We start from the raw sequence: 24,729 nt of genomic DNA on the forward strand, positions 1-24,729 counted from the left end.
GAGGCTGAAAATGTTCTGGGAGATGGAATAAGTCAGGTTTATAGACTCAAAATCTAACAAAAGCTTTGGACCCCCTCACCGGAAAAATGCTTGCATGGACACACACGTTTAGTGTGTCATTTCAGGGGATTCATTGCCACTCTGCTCAAGAGATTGGAAGCCCCTGTACCAAAACACCTGCCATACATATGAGAACTATATTATCAAGGAGGGCCTTAACTTTTAATGAAATAATGATATTTACATTTAAAAATTTATTTCAGAGGCTCAGGCGGTTAAGCATCTGATTACGGCTCAGATGTTCTCTCAAGGCTTATGGGTTTGAGCCCTGCATCCGTCTCTGTGCTGACAGTGCAGAGCCCGCCTTGGATCCTCTGTCCCCACTCTCTCTGCCCTTCCCCTACTCGTGCGCTCACACTCTCTCTCGCTCTCGAAAATAAACATTAAAAATTTTTTTAACAAATTTGTTCACTTGACCTCACTTTTTGAATGCAGGTTTTTGTTCTAAGTTAATGTTTGGTTTAGTTTCATTTTCAGAACTTCTGATTAATTGTTTAATTGCTAAAATATACTGCAGGTTTGTAAGTTTACTTTTGGTGAAGAACTATCCTTCAGTTAGCATTTTATTCTAGATTACACTAATTGCAAAAACAGATCATCTTGATCACAGCAGTGCTTCATGGCTTTGTCCTCCCTTTTTGCTAAGAAAAATCCATAGCCAGTGTTCTGACCTGTTGCTCTTGTTGAATATATTCCATCAGGCTCTTTTGTCCTTCTCCTTGATAGGGGGAAGAGGAGTACTGGAAAAATACTCAGCCTCATTAGGAGAGAAATCTACCATAATCAGAGTGTCTCACATCAGGATTAAAGTGACTAACCCTAGAGGTTATGGGTGAAATCCAAGGCCTGATTTTGTTTTTGTTTATAAGCCATGATTTAATTTTTTAAACTGTTTTACTGACATAAAATTCACCAATTTAAATATACAATTCAGTGGTCAAAGCCTGTTTATGTGGCGGCAACGTAAACAAGTTTTATCAACAAAGTCAGAAGAAGGCCTGCCTCTTTAGGTTGTTCTAGTGTATTGAATAGTTTTCAGAGATCCTCAAAGCCACAGAGTACATGTTTCTTTCCTTCCTGGGACTATAGTAAGTTACTGATAATTTTACGTTCCCTTGTGTCTGTAAGTATGCTAGCCATTATATAAAGCTCATCTGCAGTATTTTCCAACATGAAAATTTTGAACAAAATTGTGTAGAGAATTGAGCCTGTGGACCTTAATGTTAGTAGACTGAAATACTTCCATTCAACTATGCTTGTGTCTGTTTTCTGGAATTTCAAAAAAAAATTACTAGGATATTTATTTGCTTCTGATTCTTTCTCATGTGTATGCATCCATGTATGTGTTTTTTATCACCAGTACATCTTTTAAAGTAAGACAGAAACTTTAGACACTAAAATAGGTAGAATGAATTTTCATAATCAGTGAAATTACCATAAATGGCCTAGAAATGAAAAATGTTCTAGGTATTGACTGGTAGTCATTTCCAGCATGTCAATTCAGTTACTAAAATAAGTCTGAATTGGTGTTAATTAACTTACAATTATAATGTCAGTAATTGTCTTAGAAGAAGAGATTATAACACTTAGAAATTTTTAGAACTACAAATAGGCTATGTATATTAACTTCATTAGCTCAGTTCCTTTTTTCGCATTAAAATTTTGTTGAGGGGTGCCTGGATGGCTCAGTCAGTTAAGTGTCTGACTTCGGCTCAGGTCATGATCTCATGGTTCTTGAGTTCAAGCCCCACGTCAGGCTCTGTGCTGACAGCACAGAGCCTGGAGCCTGCTTCAGATTCTGTGTCTCCCTCTCTCTCTGCCTCTCTCCCACTTGTGCTCTGTCTCTGTCTCTGTCTCTCTCTCTCAAAAATAAATAAAATGTAAAAAAATAAAAAATACAAAAAATAAAATTCTGTTTAAAGTACAAAAATTAAATAATTTTCTTCTCATTTTCCATGCTGTGAGTATAATTTAGGAATGTTTCCTTTCCATTTTCCTTCTACAGTTTATTTTATGTGTCATCTTTAGATTGGTATGCACTAACTAGCTTTAGAGAAACCTCCTGCTAACAGTTTGTTATTCATGTCTCTTTTCATAATAATTGTTCACTAGAGATTCCAGTTTAAATATAAAACTGGAAGGAAATTCTAGATTAGAAATACAACTTTTGAAGCTTCTAAAGAATTTTTAATGCATTTATACACAAAACTTCAAATCTGCGATCTGTGTCATCTAAGATGGTGTTCAGAATAATTGAAAAATCATTTTCAAGCTTATTTTCAAAAAACAGAATTTAGTGATGACAGCATCTCATTTGTTTTCATCGCCGTGTCAGAGTTTTGTATCATACTTCTCATTTTCGGACTTCTGATGATTATCCTTAATGTTCGCAACAGGAGCCCTCTTGCACAAATGGAAGAAGAAAGAAGGGAGCATGTAGCTAAGATGAAGAAGATGGAGATGGAGATGGAGCAGGTGTTTGAGATGAAGGTCAAAGAAAAAGTTCAAAAACTGAAGGATTCGGAAGCTGAGGTAGAGCCTAACGTTGTCCCCTGTTACAGACACAGTATTTCTTTTTAAAATAACAAAGGTCTTTAGTAGTCTAGATAATAAAACCTCTCTACACATATTTTTAAAAATTTAATATAATGCCCTAATGTGGCACCCGAGTGGCTCAGTCCGTTGAGCGTACAACTTCGGCCTAGGTCATGATCTCAAGGTTCATGCGTTCGAGCCCCACGTTGGGCTCTGTGCTGACAGCTCGGAGCCTGGAGCCTGTTTTGGATTCTGTGTCTCCCTCTCTCTCTGCCCCTCCCCCACTTGTGCTTGCTCGCTCTCGCTCTCTCTCTCTCTCTCTCTCAAAAAGAAAATAAATATTAAATTAAAAATATAAAGAAGCTTGGTGTGCCTGGGTGGCTCAGTCAGTTAAGCGTCCAACTTCGGCTCAGGTCATGATCTCAAGGTTCGTGGGTTCGAGCCCCGCATCAGGCTCTGTGCTGACAGCTCGGAGCCTGGAGCCTGCTTCAGAGTCTGTGTCTCCCTCTCTGTCTCTCTCTGCCCCTACCCCACTGTGGTCACTTATTCTCCCTCTCAAAAATAAATAACATTAAAAAAAATTTAGGGTCACTGCCCTAGTGTAATAAAATGGAGAAATAAAAGCAAGTACTTTGTTTATAATAACGTATGTTTTGATATGTTAGTATTTGAACACATATACTTGGTAGGAAGACATAATAGAATAATTATAATGAATTACGAGTTTTAATGAGCAAATTATGAGAAGTGGAATTATAAGCTATTCCTTATATTCAGTGTAAGAAAAGTAAAGATCAGAGTTTTGGGTGGATGTAAGAACAAAAACTAGTATTAGAATAATCATCATCATCATCATCATCATCATCAACCAGAGTTACTTGCATATGAATGAGAGAGAGAAAGAGAGAGAACAGTAACTGAACTAAGGGGATGCCAGGATAAAACAAACAGCCAAAGGAGAGAAAATGAAGGAATGTGATATTCCTGTAAATGAATTGGGCTTATTTGTAATATAGTGTCAGAGTAATTGCTAGTGTTACAAAATTGGTAGAGTAGTGACAAAGCATCCCAACAAGCTTATTTACTACCTTGGAATCCCTCTGTGGATGTTGAGGCATGCATTTAGTTTTTATTAATCAAAAAGACCTTGAAGACATTCCCTTACATTTCCTTCAAGAAGTGAAAGATGGAGGGGAAAAGCACGAACATGAGACTCTATCAAGTAAGTAGTTGGTGTGATAGATATTAACATGAAATATTTTTTTAAGTGACTTTTAATGTTAAAATTCAGTGAGATCCCTATGTTTATATGTGGCTCCACTAATAATATTTGTATCTAAATAAATTCAAAGGGGATTCAGATCTATTCTGTTACATCCTTATGGTTGATCTCATTGCCTTTGTAATTACTGCATAAAATACTGAAACCCTCTTTGACTATATCTAACAAAGTATTTTAATGCACTAAATAGAATGCATGGAGTGAGTAAAATACTGAAAATTTTTAAAGAAATGTTTTTATTCCACATTAAATTTCTCTTAAATTACTGGGCTTTACATGTAATTTCTTACTTAAAAACAAACAAAACAAAACAAGACAGGGGCACCTGGTTAAGTGTCCGACTCTTGATTTTGTCTCAGGTCATGGTCTCAGTGTCATGAGATCAAACTCCGGGTTGGCCTCTGCTCTGAGCATGGAGCCTGCTTGGGATTCTTTCTCTCTCTTTCTCTCTCTCTCTCTCCCTCTCCCTCCCTCCCTCTTTCCCTCCCTCCCTCCCTCTCTCTCCCCATCTCTCAAAATAAACAAACTTTAAAAAAAAAAAAAAAGCAACTGGGACTGTTGTTATATTTGTTATAGGCTTAATTCAGCAGAGATACAGAATAGTTCCTTCTTGTTTGAGTTCTCAGAAGACTGCAGGAATAGCAGCCCTGGCACCTGTTATTAAGATGACGTTTTGGAGATTAAATTAAATCTAAGAGTTTGTACCCTTTCGTTAATTAGTGAATAATCTGGAAAAGTCCGTAACAGAAGGGGAATAAAAACAGGAATAATCAGGAGTCTGCATTACCTCCAAACTTAAGATTTCTTTGAAAATCTAAAAGTAGTTGAATTTACATTTACTATAGACATATTTTAGAGCTTCCTCCTAAGAGTAAATGTTATAAAGAAATAATTATGAAACTGTAGCCAAAGAACCTTTAAAGAGTTTTTATGATTTCTGTAAATGGTGAAAACAGTTTTGAAAACTTAACTGCTCTTTGAAGTCTGAAATCTTTCTTAGCATGAAAGAACCTGTAAAGAAATCTGGCCAAGTTTCCCCTAATACTGTAAGCCATGTTAAGTATATAAATATATGGGTGAAGGAACCTATTTAACCTTAATAGGTTTTTTTTTTTTTTTTTCAAGTTCATTAGTGCTAAAAGTGTTTGTTTAGGCATAGCTGCTAATGTCCAGCAGCACAGGGCATCAGGCGCACTACTAAGCACCCTTCTTGTGTTATGTCATTAAATCCACACCATAACCCTATGGAGTAGATACTATTGTCCATCTTCCTTTTATTTTCATGAGAGGAAGGATAAATTAACTTGGTCAGTGCTGCATGTATAGTTGTAAGCCATTATTTGAACTCACTTAATTCTTTAAGTTTGCTCTTACTCACTAGATAAATCCACGGTCATGTATCCATAGTTTCAAATCTTAAATCCTGACAAGCTCTGAAAACTGCAAAACCAGACATAGAACTAATAGTTTTATTCCACTTGATGTGAATATTTATAAAATTTACTGCAAAAAAGTAATAATGTGTTTGATTATAGGTGCTACCCTAGACAACCCAGGATGTGTTTTGCAAATGTAGTATGTATATATTTCTAAGTAGTGTTGCCATTCTAAGATCTGAAGTATTCAGAAGTTTGGAAGACATATAACCCCAAGGGTTTCTTGAGAGGGATTGTAACCTGTACTTCTTACCTACATGCAACTAACACAGAAGATACTTACATAACAACAGAAATTTATACATCAAAAATCATGAATACCCGTGAACTTAACTACCCAGCTTAAAAACTAAGACTTCATTAGTTCATTTGAGGCCCTTGTGTGCCTATGGTAGCACTTTTTCTCCTTCTCAGAGGTAACTATTGTGAATTGTGTGTTTCTGATTCGCTTGCATTTTTTCTATAACTAAAGGCATTTTCCTGCATTTCTATTTTCTGATATTTTCTTAGTACCTTGTTTGCTATGATCAGGAAGATGATCATAGCATATTTGACTCGTGTTGGCTTAAATTTATCTTAGATGGTTTTATTTTTTAGGAATTGCATGAAATATTTGCAGTAGGAGTAAATTTGAAGTCCCTCTCTGTGGGTTTACAAAATAATTGAGAAAATAAATTATATGCAAAATTTCATTATAATCCAAATTCAAGATGTTAACTCACTGATGTAATATGATCATTAGTAGAACATGATTCCTAGACATCTGAAGATTTTGAATATTTTTGGGGTATTAAGTGTATTTAGATTTAATCTGATTTTTTTTTTATTAATGACTATTTTCTTCAGAAATAGACTGACTAGTGCATAAGTGACATTATTTAGTGATCCATTAGGTGAGCTCTCTGTTTCTGCAGTTACTTTGCGTGAGTGTTTCTACTTAGTCAGCATTCTTATACAGCATTGATTTTCAATGTAGGAAAACCACCTGCATTGGAATCTCTGGGGCTTGTTGAAAATGCAGATTTCTAATCTTAACACTGAAAGATTCTAATTCAGTATGTTTTGGTGAGGTCCAGGGTTCAATATTTTTTAACAGAGCACTCCTGGTGATTTATATGAAAATTAGTATTTGAGAAACCACTGCTTTATAAGAATTGGGGGAGCTTCCTATGATCTTGGAGCTCTAAATTTAAGTCTTTATGTATACCTGCTTTCATTCCACTTGTCTCAGCTTTCTGAGCTTAGAATTAGGAGGCAGTTCAAATCCTCATTCTTCTATTTTTCTGGCTAATGATTTTGGGCAAGGGACTTAAACTCTGCAGCTGTTTACTCATTTATACAATGGGGACGGTGATGTCTTATTTGCCTTGCTTCTACATACTTATGAATAATGAAAAATGAGGTCATAAGATAGGATATGTCCATTGTAAAGTACAACACAACTGTAAACTTTTTGTACTTTTTTTTCCTGTTTCCCAAGATTATTCTCTTGGGTCACTGGCCTCCTATAGGAGAAGAAAACCTAGACAGTGCTTGCCAGGTGGTACTCTGAATTTATAGCACAAGAGCTCAGTGCTCATAATTTTAACATTAGAATGCCTGGGTGAAACCTACTTCTGTTCCTGATTTCTTAAATAGTTTTATTTTATATATCGTGCTTTGATTTAGCTCCAAAGGCGCCATGAGCAAATGAAAAAGAACTTGGAAGCACAGCACAAAGAATTAGAGGAAAAACGTCGTCAGTTTGAAGATGAGAAAGCAAATTGGGAAGCCCAACAACGTATCTTAGAACAACAGAACTCTTCCAGGTAATTAATATCAGATTCCCAAGAAATGTGTATATTAATGTTTCAAGGAATTATTGTCTTGTTTATTTTAACAATATTAACATTTTAAAAGATATTACCCATTATCACACAACCACAATTATTTTCATGGGTGAATATTTTTACATAGATGGATGCAATCTGTCTACTCTAACAGTATTTCTTTTCATTACAAGCATTTTCCATTACTTAACTGTCTTCATAATTATAACTTGGTAGCTTCATCACATTCTCCCCACTTGACTCACCATAATCAATTTCTTACCTCTTCCCCTCAATTGTTGGACATAATAGTTGTGTTCAATCGTCAGCAAGCATAGAAAACACTGCTGCAAAAATCTTTTATACAATTTAGGGCTATGTTTTTAATTGTGTTATTTCTTTAGGATTAAGTTCTGAAGGTAAAATACTGGATATTTAATTCCAAATACAACTGATCAATTACTTGTTCTTAATTTACATAAAACTTAGTAATATTTGTACCTTGGTTTTGTTCTTTTCCTTGTTAGTCCCATTTAAAACTGAAAAGTAATATCCCTATAAGAATTCTACAATTTACCCTCACTGCTAAATATTTTTAAGGTTAGACATTTGTTCTATAATGCTTTCCTTCTTTTAATTTTTTCCCCAGTGAAAAGGAAAATCTATTTGTAAAAGCAAATGTAATTGAGAATGCAAATAGCAGTAGAAGAGAAGGTACCCTATTTGATGTCAGTTGATCTTTTTCAGTTTGCACTCTTATTTGGGAAGAATTGTTCTCCTACATTAAAACTGGATTTCTGTCCTATTTTTAGTGTTTATCCTGAAATTTGGTCAAAATTTGATTGTCTGTTACAGATTTGTATTGTCATCATTCACTTCTAAATCTGATAATTTTTTAAGCTAAAAAAAAGTAGTGTTTGAACATCTAACAGTTGTAATTGGGTTAGCCATTGCTACCATCTTATGTTATCTTTAATGTTTATAACATGGCCACTCATTTTGATTATTTTCCTTGAATCATTTAGAACCTTGGAAAAGAACAAGAAGAAAGGGAAGATCTTTTAAACCCTCTATTGACCACCAGTTACGTATTAGTTGCCAATATGCCAGCTTGGACATCAGTGTTTGTTGGATCCGTTTGACCAATTTGCACCAGTTTTATCCTTAATGATGGATTTAACAGCATGACAAAAATTATTATTATTTTTTTGTTCTTGATGGAAATTAAGATGCCTTGAATTGTCTAGGGTGTTGTGTACTTAGAAACTAACAGCTCTAAGTACCTTTCCTACATTTTCTTTTCTTGTTCTTTTTTTTTTCTTTCTTTCTTTCTTTTTTTTTTTTTTTTTTTAATTAAACAGATGTCTTCAATTTAATGCAAGAAAACATTTTACTGTTGTACAATCATGTTCTGGTGGTTTGACTGTTTACAAGATATTCCAAAATAAGAGGACTCTGGAAGGTTTTCATTGAGGATAAATTGCCATAATATGATGCAAACTATGCTTCTCTATGATAATTATAATACAGAGGTTCCATTCAGTGCAGCATATACAATAATGTAATTTAGTCTAACACAGTTGACCCTATTTTTTGACACTTCCATTGTTTAAAAATACACATGGAAAAAAATCCTATATGCTTACAATGCACCTAGAGCTTTTTTATAACAACCTTTTTTTGTTTATTTGTTTGTTTTGGATTCTTTAAATATATGTTATCCTCATTTAGTACCCTCTTTAGCCAGAATCTCATTACTGCTTCATTTTTGTAATAACATTTTATTTAGGTATTTTCCATATATTGGCCCTGCTAAAATAGAATATAGCATCTTTCATATGGTAGGAACCAACAAGGAAACTTTCCTTTAATTCCCTTTTTACACTTTATGGTAAGTAGCAGGGGAAAAAAATGCATTTATAGATCATTTCTAGGCAAAATTGTGAAGCTAACGACCAACCTGTTTCTACCTATGTGCAGTCTCTTTATTTTACTAGAAATGGGAATCATGGCCTCCTGAAAAGAAAAAAAAAGTCACCATTCTGCATTTAGCTGTATTCATATATTGCATTTCTGTATTTTTTTTTGTTTGTATTGTAAAAAATTCACATAATAAACAATGTTGTGATGTAATAGAGTGTGGGCTCTTAAATATTCTACAGTTGATATACAAGAATAGAATATGTTTGGGAAGAAACTTCAACTTGAATTTGTCTCCTCCACAATTGTAACTCATCTTTTTTATTGTATGTTTATTTCATTTAGAATATGGTTAATGTATTGCTTTTCTAATTTATGAGATGTACAGTTATCTCTACTCATTACTCTCATTAATGTTTATACCTCTGAAAACAAATCCCAACTCATTCACATTAGATGAACTCTCAAGTCCCTGGAAACAAATTTTGTAACTGGAAAGAAGGTGGTGCAATTTAAAGATCAATGATGTAGATTTTAACATAATGCTTTATGGTATATTAAATATAATTAATGCAACCCAGCTCATTACCTTAAAAAATTGCACCATGTTTGTTACTTTTAAAAATTAATGATCCAAGCAGAAGGAAGTAACTGCTAATTCTTACGAGCCAATATTTTTGGTTTCACAGGCTGAAGGATTTAAATAAGTCAGTATGCTTAAAAAGATCCTTATTACTTTTCAAAAAAAATACATCTAAAATGTAAAACATATATTAGGAAGATTATTTATGTTATAGTATCTTCAGTTTATATGTAAATTCACCCCAGGGTTACTTTTTTTTTTTTTTTTTAATGTTTATTTTTGAGAGAGAGAGCAAGCGAGCATGAACAGGGGAGGGGCAGAGAGAGAGGGAGGTACAGAATCTGAAACAGGCTCCAGGTTCTGAGCTGTCAGCACAGAGCCTGACACAGGGCTCAAACTCACAAATTGTGAGATCATGACCTGAGCCGAAGTCGGACGCTTAACCGACTGAGCCACCTAGGCACCCTGAGAGTTACTATTTTTAAAGTAAATCTCATGAGGCATTAAAAACATGATTTGGGAATACCGCAATAAAGATTTATTCTTATTTGATGGCCGTCACTAACTAAAAATTGTCTTGGAAAGGTTTTGTTAATCCTAAAATGCCTTCTGCTGTTGAAGAACATACATGGTGTGAGTGGCTTTTTAAAAATAAATTGCCTGTTATTCTAAGACTAGAATCAGGTGTTCCAGAATACCTATAGGTATAATATGCAGGAGTTTTTTGTTTGTTTTGGTTCTTAAGTGAGATTGGGTTAGCACCTATAACCAGAAAGGTTTGGTTTTAAGGAGTTAACGACCTACTGAATTTGGAGGATGCAAAATGAAAAACTTTGTATAGACCACCTGCCTAACTGGTGAAGTATTAATTCTAGAGTTCTAGAAACAGGTTCTCATAGTTACCATTTAAAAATTCTGTATCTTGTTGTAAGTTTGTAAATCACCTTTATTCTACTACCCTCGTAAAAACTGGCACAAATCTTACCCATATCATACCTAAGGATTTTACCTGAATCTGATACAGGACCTGTACAACCTTACTGGATCTTTTGATTGTTGACTCCAGGCTTTTCAAGCATATTGAGGGCTATTTTTGCTATATGGCCTGTGGATTTCTGAGAACTGCTATATGATCATTCACAATACATGTAACGCTCAGGACATAAGGACAGCCCAGCTTGTAAACAGCAAAACAGGCAATGCCTAGTTTCTGTTGTCCAGAAGCATTATGTAATTGAAGTAACCACGATCTTTCTAATTGTGCGGCATTGACCAAGTCAGCACCAATCCCAGTGACTGGTTTGGGCACTGCATGGTAGAGCTTTACTGCCACCTAGTGGGATGAGATCTACTTGTCTCATTATCAAGTTCACAATGGGGGAAATTGATAATTGTTTGGACACGTGGCTTATTTCTATGTAGCTCAGGTTATACTCTTGAAAGCTGAAGAGATACAGGCTCCTGCCTCTCAGACTCATTAGTTTGGTGTCACTGAACCACCTGCACATTCTGAGTCTTCCCACCTTTTGTGCCTTTTATCCTCTTGGGAGAAACTGACCAAGGAATGTGGAGGTCAATGTACAGTAGGTGAGAAAAGAGGAAAGAGTGTAAGATGGCTTAATAATGCAGCAAAAGCAGAATGTTGACTTAGCAAGTCATCTAAGATCGCTGTCTCCAAACTTTATCTCCTGTTTCCTTATTGAAATATTCTTGAGCATGTATCCATAATTACAACTGTGTGCATGTGCTGCTGTGTTACTGTGAAATTATGAAACAAAATTTTAAATTGGGGAGGGGGGAGTTTAGCACCCTTCTCAAGCCCCTGTGAACTCTCTACTCATTCCACTTTGGAAGCCATTGATCTAGGTAGTATATAGATCGTTAATAATTTTTGTTGACTCCCCGAGGGTGTCCTAGTGAAGACTGCTGTGCTATCCTATTTGATGTGAAAGGAAAAATTACTGTCTGCCACTCCAGTAAATTGAAGTCCTTTCTAATAAAAAGCTTGCAAATGTAAACAAAAGTCCGTGTATTTCATTCAGAATATTTTCCTTACCCTTTGTAATAACAGCTATCCACGCATTGAACACTTATTACCACATTTCAGACGATAAGTTAGTTTTTGTGTATTATCTTCATCTAACCCTTCATAGATACCAGTATCGCCCTTTTACAGATGTGGAAACAAGTTTGGAGATGTTTAGTGACTAACTTAGAGACAAGTGGTAAGTGGCAGAGCTGGAGTTTGATGCAGTCTTGGTGATGAGGTCAGGGCCTCCGTTGCTTTAGTCTTCTGCCGTGCGACCACCTGGTCTGTGCTAGAAAACTGAACACGCTAATCCTGTGTGTTCAGATCCCATCTCTGTGAATTGGGCATGTTACTTCTTTCTCAACATTTGTTTCTGCAGCTATAAGTTAGGGCCCATATCTCTCTTGCTGATTCAGAGTGAAGATTACATTCTGTGACTGCACATGTGAGGTGTCTGGACCTTGAGAGATTATCCTTGGGTGTTGCTGGAAGTGGTGATGCTGGGGCCACGACAGACAAAAGAGTATTGTTTTTCCCCAGTTTTAGGCGATGGTACATTTTCAGTAAGTTTGCGTGGTGCTTGATAGGTCTCTAGACTTGCTTCTTTGTAGACCCAGCCTTTTGGAGTTACTAAGTAACTTTATTGTTTCAACAATAAAGCATGCTATGGAAATAAGGTAATTTTGGTGAAAAACGGGTTTTTTACAGTGCCAGTAATGGGAGTTCTAAAATAATGTCATTCTTTGCAAATAGTGCTGGGATGGTTTATCAGAGTATCTCATCTCTGACATTGCTGAAAAAATTGCTTCTTTTCAAGCAAATTGGTTCCCATGATTTGGGATTAATCCATAGAATGTTCAAAGTTTAGTGTCAGCCGTTTTCAACAGAAAATATGGGTTGACAATTTCCTGTGTTCTTTAGAAGCCTTTCAAAGCTTCACAGGAAGAATGAAGACTATTCTTGGCCCGAACATTTGCCCCATGGGGTGCTGGGCCCAGCCAAACAGCCTTGTATTAGCAAAGGAGGGTCAAGTGAAAGGAGACCTTGTTCTGTGCCAAGCTCTCCAAGGGTAGCCTGAAACCCCATTGGCCACACAGAACCACTGTTTAAGGTGCAGTATTTGTGGACCTGCCGAAATCTAAAGCCATTCAGTCTTTCCGAAATCCTTTGGAATGGGGAGAGGCAGCGGGTGACACTTTAGATCTGTGAAGACCTGGCATAAAGATGGAGAGTTGATGCGGGGGATGGCAGGACACTGCCAATGAATGTCTATTTTTTTGTTCTCTCTTCCAAGTGGGCCCTGCTTAGCTTCCTAGCTTTCAGGTGTGTTGCAAGGTGCAGCGGTTCACCCTGGAGATTTACAAGGTAACAGACCCCAGAAGCCCCATGGGTATGGGGCTGGTTCTCACCAAAATGTGGAGGAACTAACTTGGTTTAGCAGGGGCTTGCAACTTTTCTTTCCTCACTTAATTCCATTGTCTTTGAATTTCACTGGTCTCTTTCATATTTAAATATATGCTCCACTAGACTTGCAGGCATAGAAAAGTTCCCTGTATTTTGGATAAGCCAGTAATTTAAGCCACTTGGCAAGTGGTGGGTGACGTGATGGGGGCCCTGGCACAGCCGTTGGTGTTAGTGTGAGCTCTTCCCCCCTGCTTTTCAGAAGTCAAGGAATGTATGTTTTGTCTGGTGGGAGTGGAGGAAGCTGTCGATTTTATTTGTAGGGATAAGTCTCATATGATTATATAAATGCATGGCTTAGTGTGGTTACTTTAAAAAAAAAAAAAGTTGTAGTTAACATTTCAGGAACATAGTTCTTTCATCCAGACACCAAAATAAAATCCTCCTGAGACCTTAGGGTTGCTGGGTAGAAGTGTCAGGAACTCAGGTTGGCATCTTCTCTAAGTTCTACTTCATTAGTGCCTAATTAGACCCCGTCCCTCCTGTTTAGGTGCTTGAAAGATGGAGTAGATGCCACCGAGGTAGGCTCGCCTTCTGTGATCTCTGCATTCAGACGGGGTTGGCCCCATTATACTTCACGTCCTGAAGAGAAGATGCGCTTTTTCTCCAATTTGCGTGAGAGGTAATGGACCCCATCCTACCAGATGAGAATATTGTGACCATATTCCAACTAGGGAGAATACCTGTTTGTCAGACGAGGGGAAATTCAGCTGGAAAGCCGAGGGAAGGAAACAAAACCAGAGAAGAGTACAGCAAGAAGCGTATCAAGTGCCTGCTAGGTGCCAGATGCGTAAAGTTCACATGAATGCTCAGTTAAAGCTCAGCAGAATTCGATGATGCGGCTACTTAACCCCTTATTAAAAACAGGCAGACTAGGGGGGCCTGGCTGGCTCAGTTGATAGTGTGTGCGGCTCTTGATCTCAGGGTTGTAAATCTGAGCCCCACAGTGGGTATAGATACTACTTTAAAAACTAATAAAATCTTTAAAATAAAAAATAAAGCCAAGCAGTCTAAAATTTCACTGAATGAATATATAACATTTGTATTAGTCCTTGTGACATGCAAAGTAACAAATGCCGCCTAACCTTGGTAACAACTACAGTCAAACTGTAATAATGTTTGTTATCTTCGTTTCTGCAGGCCAGAAATTAGCAGGCTGGTTCGAGCTAGGCAGTGGCGTTAAAGATGTTGGCTTGGGGCTGAAGTCCTCTGAGGGCTTGACTGGGGCTGGAAGTCCCGCTTCCATGATCGTTCACTCACATCATTGGCAAGCTGGTGTCAGGAGGCCTCAGTCCTTTGCTCTGTGGGTCTCTCCAGGAGGCTGCTTGAGTGTCCTTGTGACATGGTGGCTGGCTTTCTCCCAGAACAAGTGAACTGAGAAAGAGCAAGGCTCAAGCCACAATGCCTTTTATTACCTAGCCTTGGAAGTCACACAATGTCATTTCTGCAATATGTTTATGCAGCTCAGCCCTGTTAAACGTGGGAGGCCGCTGTACAAGAGCTGGAATACTAAGGAGGCTGCTGCCACAACATTTTATCTATTTTCTGGTTAACAGATGATTTTTAACTTTTACAAATAATGCTGCGGTGAACATTTCTGTATACAGCTTCTTGCCCAAATATACAAGATTCTACAGGCTTGTGTATCGACATGAATAAAGCCAGCAAATCTGTGGCCTTTGGGTTCTTAAGCTTCTCTCAAGGTTTCTGGAAGGCATCATATAGAAGTTTGTTCCTTGGCCCCTCTTCACGCAGACCAGATGTCCCCACAGTCCCAATGCACAGCCTTCATTAAGCCCAGGCTTACATCTTGACCAGAGAGGAGAGCAGGATCTCTCCCCCTGCTTCAGAGTTTGAAAAACCTCGGGGAAGAACTGCCACAGGCCCAATATGATGACTGGCAGACACGGTCACTAAGAGAACCACTGTGAGCCAGACAGCATCCCTGCTCCCTCGAAAACCGGTCGCCCCCTAGGGATTGTAAGTACATAAGGGGCCAGTTCCGCAGCCAACCTGGACCTTTGAATCAGTTCAACTCACCCCCACCCCACAGCCCAGCTCTGGGCCATCTGGGGCTTTGCCCGTGTTGGTTGCGGAGCTCTGCCTAGTGTACAACCTTCTTCCCCACACCCAGGCAGTCCCTGAACCTTCGCCCTCATGACAGTGCACCTTTCGCCCGCCCTCCTGGCAGTCTGTCCCGGATGTAGGTTTACCTCTACTCCATGCGTTATGGATGCACCCAAAGCCCACATCCCAGCATCAACCCTCCCTGCACCCCAGGGCTGGCTTCCTACCGGTACCCCTAACAGATTGTCAAATAATGCCAATTAACTGTTTTCATGAACTTTCTTCTTCTAACTTACAATTTTGACAAAAAATGTTTTTCTGAGCCATCTTTGACTCATTTGCAGCTCCACGCCCCTTATACTTAGGTGTGTATTTTCTAGAAACAAGGAGATTCCTTTCTGGTAACAGTACAATAATCAAAATTTGATGGAATTTAATGAGCTTTTAATAAGACTTAAAAACATTTAAATATCTTCTTTGCTACCTTATCTTCCAATATATTATTTATGTATTCATATTTACATACACTGCATTTTGCATTATGGCCCAGCCAATTCTGGCTGTTGTGCTTGCATTTTCCTTAAAATAAATTTAAAGGGGGTCACTTTAGCGTTCCTGGGCCTGGACCTCTTGGGCACCAATAAACCCTGACGGTTGACGGCACAGAATCAGTGGCAGTGTTGACATCAGAGTCCAGGGTCTAGGCTCCCAGTTTATTCCACTCCACACCATATGGGAGTATACACATTCATTCAATCATTCATTCCATCCAACCTTCTCTTGAGCACTAGGTCTCGTGCGTGTGACAGCTAGGGGACACGGGTGAATGTGCCCACTCTGCACAGGAGAGAGGTGCCTGATGAAGCGTAGGGCCACAGTTGCAGACAACTGGGTGCGGCCAACATTTGTTCCCCTCTGAGGGTCCAGTAATGGCCAAAACCCTCAGGCTCCCTTCCCCACGCCCCAGGCTGCGCTGGGCCCAGCCTCTGCTCTAGGTGTCCCCAGCCCCGCGCTGGGACTTCTGCTTGCTGCCAGGAGAGACCTGAATCCCGCCGCCACCGTCGGAGGCGGGGTGGAGGGGGTGCTGGGGTTGCGGTTCGGGGTATTAGAGCAGCCACGGGTGGTGGCCCCAGGTCTGACTCTCGCGGGCCGGCGAAGGCGGGCTCCCCCGCGCCCCCTGGCGGCCGTGAACGCCTGCGCGGGCCCAGGTTCCCACGCGAGTCGCCCAGAGCCTCCACTCTCCGTGCGCGGCCAGCCCCGTGCCTCCTGGCATCTGTCTCTCGGGGTCAAGAGGGGATTGGGATCTGTGGGGACAGACCCTGCTTTACTCCTACGGGCCACCATTCGAGCGTCAGCGGCGGGCAGCGGCCCTTGGGACAGAAGGGGGCAGCATCTCCACGCAGGCTGGGACCCGCGCCGGAAGGTGGCTTTCCTAGGGGCCTCCCGGCATGCGGGCCTCCGCTAGATTCCCCACCACTCAACAGCCGGGTTTTATTTTGTTTCGGAAATACTTCAGGACCTTCTGTTACTTTTATTTATTTAGGGAAGAGTTTTAAGAATGTTATAAAAGTAGCTTAGGCTCTTGGAACAGACCAAGCAACCAAAGATAAAGACAGTATTAATGGTGTAGCCATTCCTCAAAAAGTTAAACATAGAATTACTACATGACCCAGCTCTGAGTCATATAACCTAGAAGACTTCCACTTCTGGGCATATACTCAAAAGAAGTGAGAACAAGTTTCAAGCAGATACTTGCACACGCACGTTTACAGCAGCGCTCTCCACAATAACCAAAGGTGGACTCATCCGTGGACACTCGCATGGATATACCAAATGTGGAATATACCACAGTGGACTATTTGTCCAGCCTTAAAAAGAGAGAAAATTTGGACACATGCTACAACACGAATGGATGACCTTTGAGGACATTATGCTCTGTGAAAAAAGCCAGACACCAGACACAAAAAGACAAATGTTGCCTGATTCCACTGATATGAACTATCCAGAATGGGCAACTTCATTGGGACAGAAATTAGACTAGAGGCTACTAGGTTCTGGGTGGGGGCACCGGAGAGTTATTGCTTAATGGCCACAGAGTTTCTCTTTGGAGTGTTGAAATTTCTTGAAAATATGGTGATGGCTGCAGAGTATTGTGAGTGTAATTTGTGTCACTGAAGGCTACAACTTTGAGTTTACCTCTCTTCGTCCCCGAGGCCAGGGGCAGTGGAGTAACTTAACAGGAGTCTGGAGTCATGTAAATGGAAGGGGCAGGATTTGAGCAAGATCAGTGTGGGCAGCCTCCCTCCAAGAGGCCAGCAGCTGTAGTGAAGTGCTTCTCACACCTTCCTTGGAGTGCCATTTGGTGCGTGGCTTTTCTTTTCTTTTTTTTTTCTTTCCTGTGGGGATCTGACCTTGGCCTGGGCCTGCTCTGGGCTTTAGTATGCTGGCCCCAAGCTTCCCTGAGACAGAGAGTGACAGTAACCGTTGGGGAATCCATTGTGGCCGGCTCAAAGCTCAGGTTAGCACAATGGGAAGGAGGCTCTGGTGGCTTTGCAGAGGCCCTCTCTCCTGCTGAGGTATGGCGGGGGTCACTGTGACCACCTCACACCCCACCCCTCCCTGGGCCTTCACCACCCCCAACAACAGCCCCTCCCATGCCCCGCCCCCATGAAAGCTCAAACTCCCTCCCCCCCTCCCATGGCTGTCTCCACCAGTCCTGTTCTTTCCTCCGAGGCTAGAGACCCCCCTGGGACCCACACGTTGCCTCCCCTCCCTCCCCAGCCCTGCGTATATTGCCCAACAGGCACATGAAACTTCTGCTTGTGCTTCCAAAAACTGGGGAGGGGAAAGCTTGAAAGTTAAAATTTTTAAAAAGGACATCAAATTACTTATTATGGGAAACCAAGATTCCAGCAAATCCTGGCTTGTGGTAGCTGTTTACGGTTATAAGTTGTTTCTACTTTGAACTGTATGGATGGCTGTGGGAGACGCTGGTCCTCAAGGGCTTATACTTCTTTGTGTCTTCAAATGGCCCCGCCCAGCCTGCCTGGAGGTGGGTCTTCTGCCCCCAGCTTCTCGCTTACTCTCACGGGGGCCTGACCATCACATCCCTCGAGGCCAGGCCAGGGAGGGCCGGGAGAGTGGGAGTAAAAGTTTGCATCATTGGAGTTTGCTGTCTATCCAGTGTGGTGTGAGGCAGGCGGGCCGCCCAGTGGAAATGCTTAGGAGAGAGGAGACTGGGAGAGGGAGAAGCTGGTGTCGAGGCTAGCCTGCAGAGGAGGACGAGCACCCAGTGTGCCGTTTTGGGCTCTGATCAAGGGCAATAGGGCATCTGCTTCCTGACGGCTGGGGAGTGGCAGGCACTGACCGAGGTCTCCTAGGAGTATCAGCGTGGCCAGGCGGGGGAAGTGGGTGCTGGGATTAGGAGTCCCTAGTGACCTCACCATGTCCTCCATGGATGAGCAGACCTCTCTGGAAAAAGGGTTTGACAGACACTCGCGTGTTCCTCCTGGAGCTGTGACAGCACACAGAGGGCTGTCACAGGGTTAATTGGTTTCGGACGTTGTCTAGCAGGTGGCCTGGTTATGGGAATGGGCCTGTAGGTGGAGGCCAGTCTGCCCCACCCCCCAACCCCCCCCCCCCCCCCCCGCCTGTGCCCTGCCCATTTCTCTGAAGAAGGTGAGAGGAGAGGGCGAAGTCTGTGCCAGGACCCCCCCACCCCTGACAGAGCCGGGAGCACAACTCCCAGAGGGCATGGGGAGGCAACGCCCCAGCATCGGGCTCCCTCTGCAGAGTAACCCGTCCTGGCCTCCGCAGCCACAGCAGCACTGACTTCCTGGGGCTCTGTTAACAGTTTGGGATTTCAAGAAGTAAAAGGGCCTCAGTTTCCCCATCTGTCAGACTGGAGCAGTTGCTCCCTGACCGACAGCTTCACAGAGCTCTTGTGCTAAAAGGGGCAGTCGATGTGCAGCACTTTCCCTGTGTTCAAGGCTGTTGGCCCACAGACAGGGGGCACCCCCATGGTGAAGCGGTCTGCCAATGTTGCCTCTTTACAAGTGGATTCGTAAGTCTGTCCTTTGGAATTAATTTCCCATAGATGGAAACACGTGGCAGATGAGGGATGCGTGCTGCTTCTGCAAGTGACGCAGCTAAGGGACCATGATGGCACAGCCACAGATGAGTTTGGCCTTGAAAGAAGTGAGAACCCAGAGTTAAAGTCAAACCTGGCCAGTGGAAGACCTCATAGCATCTGCAGCATCTGGGACTCTGTGGTGTGTGTGTGTGTATGTGTGTGTGTGTGTGTGCGCACACGCTTAGGGGGGCCATTTGTGAGACCCACTGTTGGGCCTTCTCTTCACTAGCGGTTCTGTCACTAAAGAGAAAGGACCCCCTGAAAGTGAGAGGAGGAAGAGGTAGGAGACCGATTTTCTCATGGTTGAACCTTCTGTCAACGTTTTCGGAAAGAGCAGGGCGCCGTTCATCCCCAGGAAGGTGGTGAGGCCAGCACAGTACAAGACATGACAGGATGAACTTCTGGAGCTCTGGCAGAACCAGGTTTGGAACACATCCCCTGGGAGGGGCCGGCGGAACATACCGGAATAATCCAAAGTAATTACACTTGTCTCAACCACGTACATCAGGCAGGTGCCTGACCCTGAGCAAGCTCCCCCCACATTTTTTTTTTTTAAGTCTCACATTCCTGGGGTGGAGAACGGAGACCATCATCCATACCTCGCAGCGTCCTTGTGAAGGTAAAACGAGACTGCATCTATCAAGTGCCTGGCAAAGCATCTAGGATACAGTAGGTGCTTAATAAATATCAGTATAACAGGATGCTAGCTGAAAGATTGCGAAGTTCTGGTTTCTTAGTTTTGTGGGTGTTTTATTTAAGTCATTCTGTTCTTCCTTGAGGGTGGAGGCCAACTGGACTTATGGCTGATTAGGAGACGAGGAACGGTGTTTTTCTCCTTCCAGGAAGAGAACTTTACTATTCTTAAGATCTTGACCTCCTTTACATCCAGAAAACCTTTGTAGTTTTAAGGCTGATGGCCTGTCATGGCACAAAGAAGCAGAATGGATGTGTTCCATTTTGGAGGCTTGAAAAGGGCCCAGTGGCCTGAGCCTGCCAGTTAGCCCCCGGGGGCTGGGAATAACAAGCGGTAAGTTGGCCTGTGGGAGGGGAGAGGGCTGTGGGGACCGAGGGGCCTGTGTGGAGAGCCCTGGGCAGCCCCAGTGGGGAGGGTTGGAGTTTCCCTGAAGACCCCTCTCTCACTGGGCAGGGCCCTGCCAGATTGTGGGGAGGGGGCCAGTGACCATGTGCTGTGGGGTGAGACCACAGCATTGCCCATGTGGGGGGAGTCACCATGACCTAGACCTTTTCGGGGCAGTGTGACCTCCCACCCCCACCCACACATGTTGTGGGATCCAAAGGAAGAGTCCTAAAATTTCTGATTTGAAATACCTCCTGGTTAGTGGGTGATTCCTAATAAACCAGAGGGGGAAAGCCTAACATTATTTGCATCTCGAGGCAAAGAATTCCTTGTGAATGAAATGCAGACAGAACTTGGTAACATTTGCTTGCAAATGAATCTCAGCAATTCAGCACCAGACAAAACTGCTGAAGTGTCTTTTTCATCTGGTGGCTTGGGTTCTCTTGACATCAAGCGGATAGAGGCCCAGGGAACAACAAGCCACACCACCCCCCCAGAACAACAACAAAGACTGGGGGGGGGGGGGTGGAGCGCAAGAAAAGGAGCCCAGTACCATTTATTTGATTAGAATACATGTGAACACACAATACATTCTTATAGGGACACTCACACTCAAGGATACAGTCTTGCATTGGTGAGGGAGATGGGGACAAAGGGAGTCCGTGAGGAAAGACGACGTTAGGAGAGGGCCACTTGGCAGTGGCACCTGAGTCCTGAGGCTGGAAGGATGACCAGAGCAGCTCTCTGCAGAGGCCGCTCAAAGAGGTGAGACAGGACATGATGGGCATTAACCATGAAGGTTCTGTCACAGGTCCCATCAAACCTTTGGGGATGCAGGAGGCTTTGGGGAATTTACACGCCCGTGTCTACCCTTTTGTTCAGGTTGAGTGTCCAGTGTTGACTCATTCAGATCCTGGCACCTGGGTGGATTCATGCGGGCTCACCTGGAAATGTCTCAGGTTCCCAGTAAACATAAACAGCTTGTGTCTGATGGGGATTTCCTCTTTGATTTCTTTCAGGAGTGACATTGAAAGTAAATTGTTCTACTTAAAGTGTTGAATCTTAACACATCTTTTCCTGTGGCTCCAGAACTCTCTTTTTCTATCAGGCTTTGTGGCTTTTATACAAGAACCAGAATTGAGGGCCAGGCCACACCCTGGACAGTCCTGGCCACGTCCTAGCCACTGACCCATAAGTGACGGGAATTATCTGTGGATTGTCTTTTTCGGGGAGATGGGGTGTGACTACAGTTCTGATCAATGATGCTGGTGACACTTATCTTTATCCAAAGAGACATATTAGAAACTTAGTGCTGTGTGGCTCCAAAGGGATCCCAATCTTTCTGGGAGAAATGGCTAAGTCAATGATGATATAAACAGAGAATGTAACATTTTGCTCTATGAAAAATCCTACTTTCGAAGCTTTCTTATTGACATGGGAAAATGTTAACATCACATCCATTCTGATAATCCACACCGGTGCCTCTGCGACAGAACACCAGCCGATGAGAGAGGAACAGTAGCACAAACAGGCCACGCCCGAATCTTCTGGAAATTACTCTTTGGCTGGTTTCCATCCCATAGCTAATTGGTCTGCTTTTCAGACCTTGTGAACCAGAAGCGATGGCCCCAGGATCACGAACTTCGCAATTGGAAGCTCAGCCTGTCTTGGCACAGGGGGAGAGCCTTTGCTCCACAAACCATGGATGATCACTCCTACTGGGAAGTCCGGGGTCAGCAGTCTGGGGTCAGGGTTTCAGGTTGGGCTCAGTGATCAGGGCTTCAGGGCGTAGGACCCTCGTGCTTCCTGTACAGGCTGGGGGCAGGGGCCCTACCTTCCTGCCTCCTCACGCCAAGTCCTAAGGTCATGCCCAGGTCTCTGGACCCCTGCCCTGTATCTGGTAAGGGACTTGTTTCTAGAATATGTAAAGAACTCCTACAACTTAATAATAAAAGGACAACCCAATTTAAAAAATGGGCAAAATATCTTAGTAGACACTTGTCCAAAGAAGATATACAAATATATAAGCACAGGAAAAGATGTTCACCATCACGAGCCATTGTGGGAATGCAAATCAAAACCACAACCAGATACTAATTCACACAGTAGGATGGTGATTATTAAAAATCCAGATAAGGAGGGGCACCTGGGTGGCTCAGGTGGTTAAGTGAAAAAAATTTTTTTTAACATTATTTATTTTTGAGAGACTGAGAGAGACAGAGCACGAGCACGAATGCCGCAGAGAGAGAGGGAGACACAGAATCTGAAACTGACTCCAGGCTCTGAGATGTCAGCACACAGCCCGACCTGGGACTTGAACTCATAGACCGTGAGATCATGACCTGAGCTGAAGTCAGACGCTTATCTGAGTCACCCAGGCGCCCCACAAAAGACCACATATTGTATGACTCTATTTATGTGAAATGCCCAGAAGAAGGCAAATCTATAGAGACAGAAAGTGGCTCGATGTTTGTCAAGGACTGAGAGGTGAATGGGGGTGGGGGTGACATATTGGGGGGTGATAGCTAAAGTGCACAGGTTTCTTTCTGAAGTAATGAAAATGTTCTAAAATTAATTGTAGGGATGGTAACCCAACTCTGAAGAGAAAACAAACCACTGAATGACACATTTTAAATGGGTGAACCATAAGGTATGTGAATTGTATCTCATTAAAGTTGTTACCAGAAAATCTTAGGGACTAATTACTTTTAAAAGAGTCTTTACTTTAAAAAATAGTTCACTGGAGAATTTCTAACAGGTACATTTTACTTTATTTTAAATTGTTTTTATATAATAGGTGCATTTTATTTTTTAATTTTTAAAAAAAATTTTTTAATGTTTATTTATTTTTGAGACAGAGACAGACAGAGCATGAATGGGGGAGGGTCAGAGAGAGAGGGAGACACAGAATCTGAAGCAGGCTCCAGGCTCTGAGCTGTCAGCACAGAGCCCGACGCGGGGCTCAAACTCATGAACCGTGAGATGATGACCTGAGCCGAAGTCGGAGGCTCAACTGACTGAGCCACCCAGGCGCCCCTAATAGGTGCATTTTAAAATATGATTCACTTGCCACATATTTAAGGCATGAATTGCTCTAAGAAGCGAGGGATACATGTGTGGATGAAAGTCACATGTCTGGATACACTGTATCCAGAACACCTGTGAAAAGATGTCAAATCTTGAATTTAGTCAACAATCATGTATGAAAACAAAATGAGTCCCAAAAGGCATAGTCATGTATGACTTCATAAATGCCATCTCCAAATGGAATGCTATACCCTCTAAGGAAAGGATTTCAGGGGCTAGTACATATGTAAAGAAACCTATTTCTAGTGATCTCTTCAGTGTGGCTGCTCCGGGGACCGGTCCATACCCTTGGAGCACGCTTCCTCTCTGCCAAACTTGAGCAGCCACAGGGGCCTGGCTGAGCCCAGGGCCACTGAGGGTGGACTGGGACCCCAGTCCTGGGGACAGGTGACATCAGACAAAGGACCTGGCCTGACGGTTTCCCGGACATTCATTCCACTCCCGGGCCACCTGATGCCTCTCCTGAGACATTGACTGAAAGTTGCCAAGTCTAAGTAAACAATGAATATATTTGTATAGAAATGTAGGGAAGAGGTGAAGCACAGGGCTGGGCCTGCCCCAAGAGTCCAACACAACATTCATGGCCCAAGAGTGTTTTGCAAGGAGGAAGTAAATCAGATATTCTGTATGATGGTCCCCAACGGCAGGGTGGGGGACAAGCCATTCAAACCTGTAAGCAGTCACTGTTCCCTGGCTTATCAGCATATCCGCTCTGGAACAAGGAGCTCCTCCCGGATGTAGTTTTAGTTCCAAATAACAGGGGTCAAAGGGCATACCTTACTGTGGGGAGACTTCTATTCCCCATCCATAGGACATGAGTGGGTTTTTGGGTTAGTATTTTGGGAAAAGGACCACAATTGTTCATATCTCCTTAGGTTTAACTTTAAATCTCTTTAATCCTGGCTTGTTGGCAGGTGTTTTTTCACCAGACTGGCTTATATATTCACAGGTAGCACATATATATCCGATATTCCATCCACAGGCTGACTTTTCCATCAGTGCCTCTCCTGGGTCCTGATGAATTCAGAACGGTGCTCTGTACAAATGAACTTCTGAATGCGAGACTGATCTGAATTCAGATTAAGGCTCCCTTGGTTAGCCCCCAGGGGTCATTGGCTCCCTCTTCCATTTGTTTAACCAGTGACCCTGCCTCTCGGGGAGGGCTGGTGCTGCTCTGGGTGCCAGGCCCTCCCTCATGGTCTAACACCTCGACTGTGTATTTATTTTTAAAAGTCTTTTTTTTTTTAACTT

General features: G+C 42.1%; 1 protein-coding gene and 1 long non-coding RNA gene across 11 annotated transcripts in view; both read left to right on the forward strand.

Moving 5' to 3' along the window:
* Positions 1-9,254, forward strand: part of SEPTIN7 (septin 7) — a 120,972-nt gene extending 111,718 nt beyond the window's left edge. For all 8 annotated transcript variants that reach the window (XM_045495298.1, XM_045495297.1, XM_045495303.1 and 5 more), the window contains 3 exons: positions 2,457-2,592; positions 6,982-7,121; positions 8,147-9,254. In XM_045495298.1, coding sequence (XP_045351254.1) covers positions 2,457-2,592; positions 6,982-7,121; positions 8,147-8,186 — 316 coding nt within the window. In that variant the 3' untranslated portion in view covers positions 8,187-9,254. The remainder of the gene's footprint in view (positions 1-2,456; positions 2,593-6,981; positions 7,122-8,146) is intronic.
* Positions 9,255-16,819: 7,565 nt separating this feature from the next.
* Positions 16,820-22,556, forward strand: LOC123606700. 3 transcript variants are annotated; one of them, XR_006716453.1, is made up of 5 exons: positions 16,820-17,543; positions 19,543-19,735; positions 19,871-19,932; positions 20,156-20,340; positions 21,411-22,556. It is a non-coding gene; the product is annotated as an uncharacterized LOC123606700 (long non-coding RNA). The 3 variants fall into 3 exon arrangements; XR_006716454.1 differs by lacking the exon at positions 20,156-20,340 and having other exon boundaries at positions 17,255-17,543; XR_006716452.1 differs by lacking the exons at positions 20,156-20,340; positions 21,411-22,556 and having other exon boundaries at positions 17,268-17,543; positions 19,871-20,035.
* Positions 22,557-24,729: the final 2,173 nt, after the last annotated feature.

Source organism: Leopardus geoffroyi, chromosome A2 (genome assembly GCF_018350155.1).
Source record: "Leopardus geoffroyi isolate Oge1 chromosome A2, O.geoffroyi_Oge1_pat1.0, whole genome shotgun sequence".
Lineage (NCBI taxonomy): Eukaryota > Metazoa > Chordata > Mammalia > Carnivora > Felidae > Leopardus > Leopardus geoffroyi.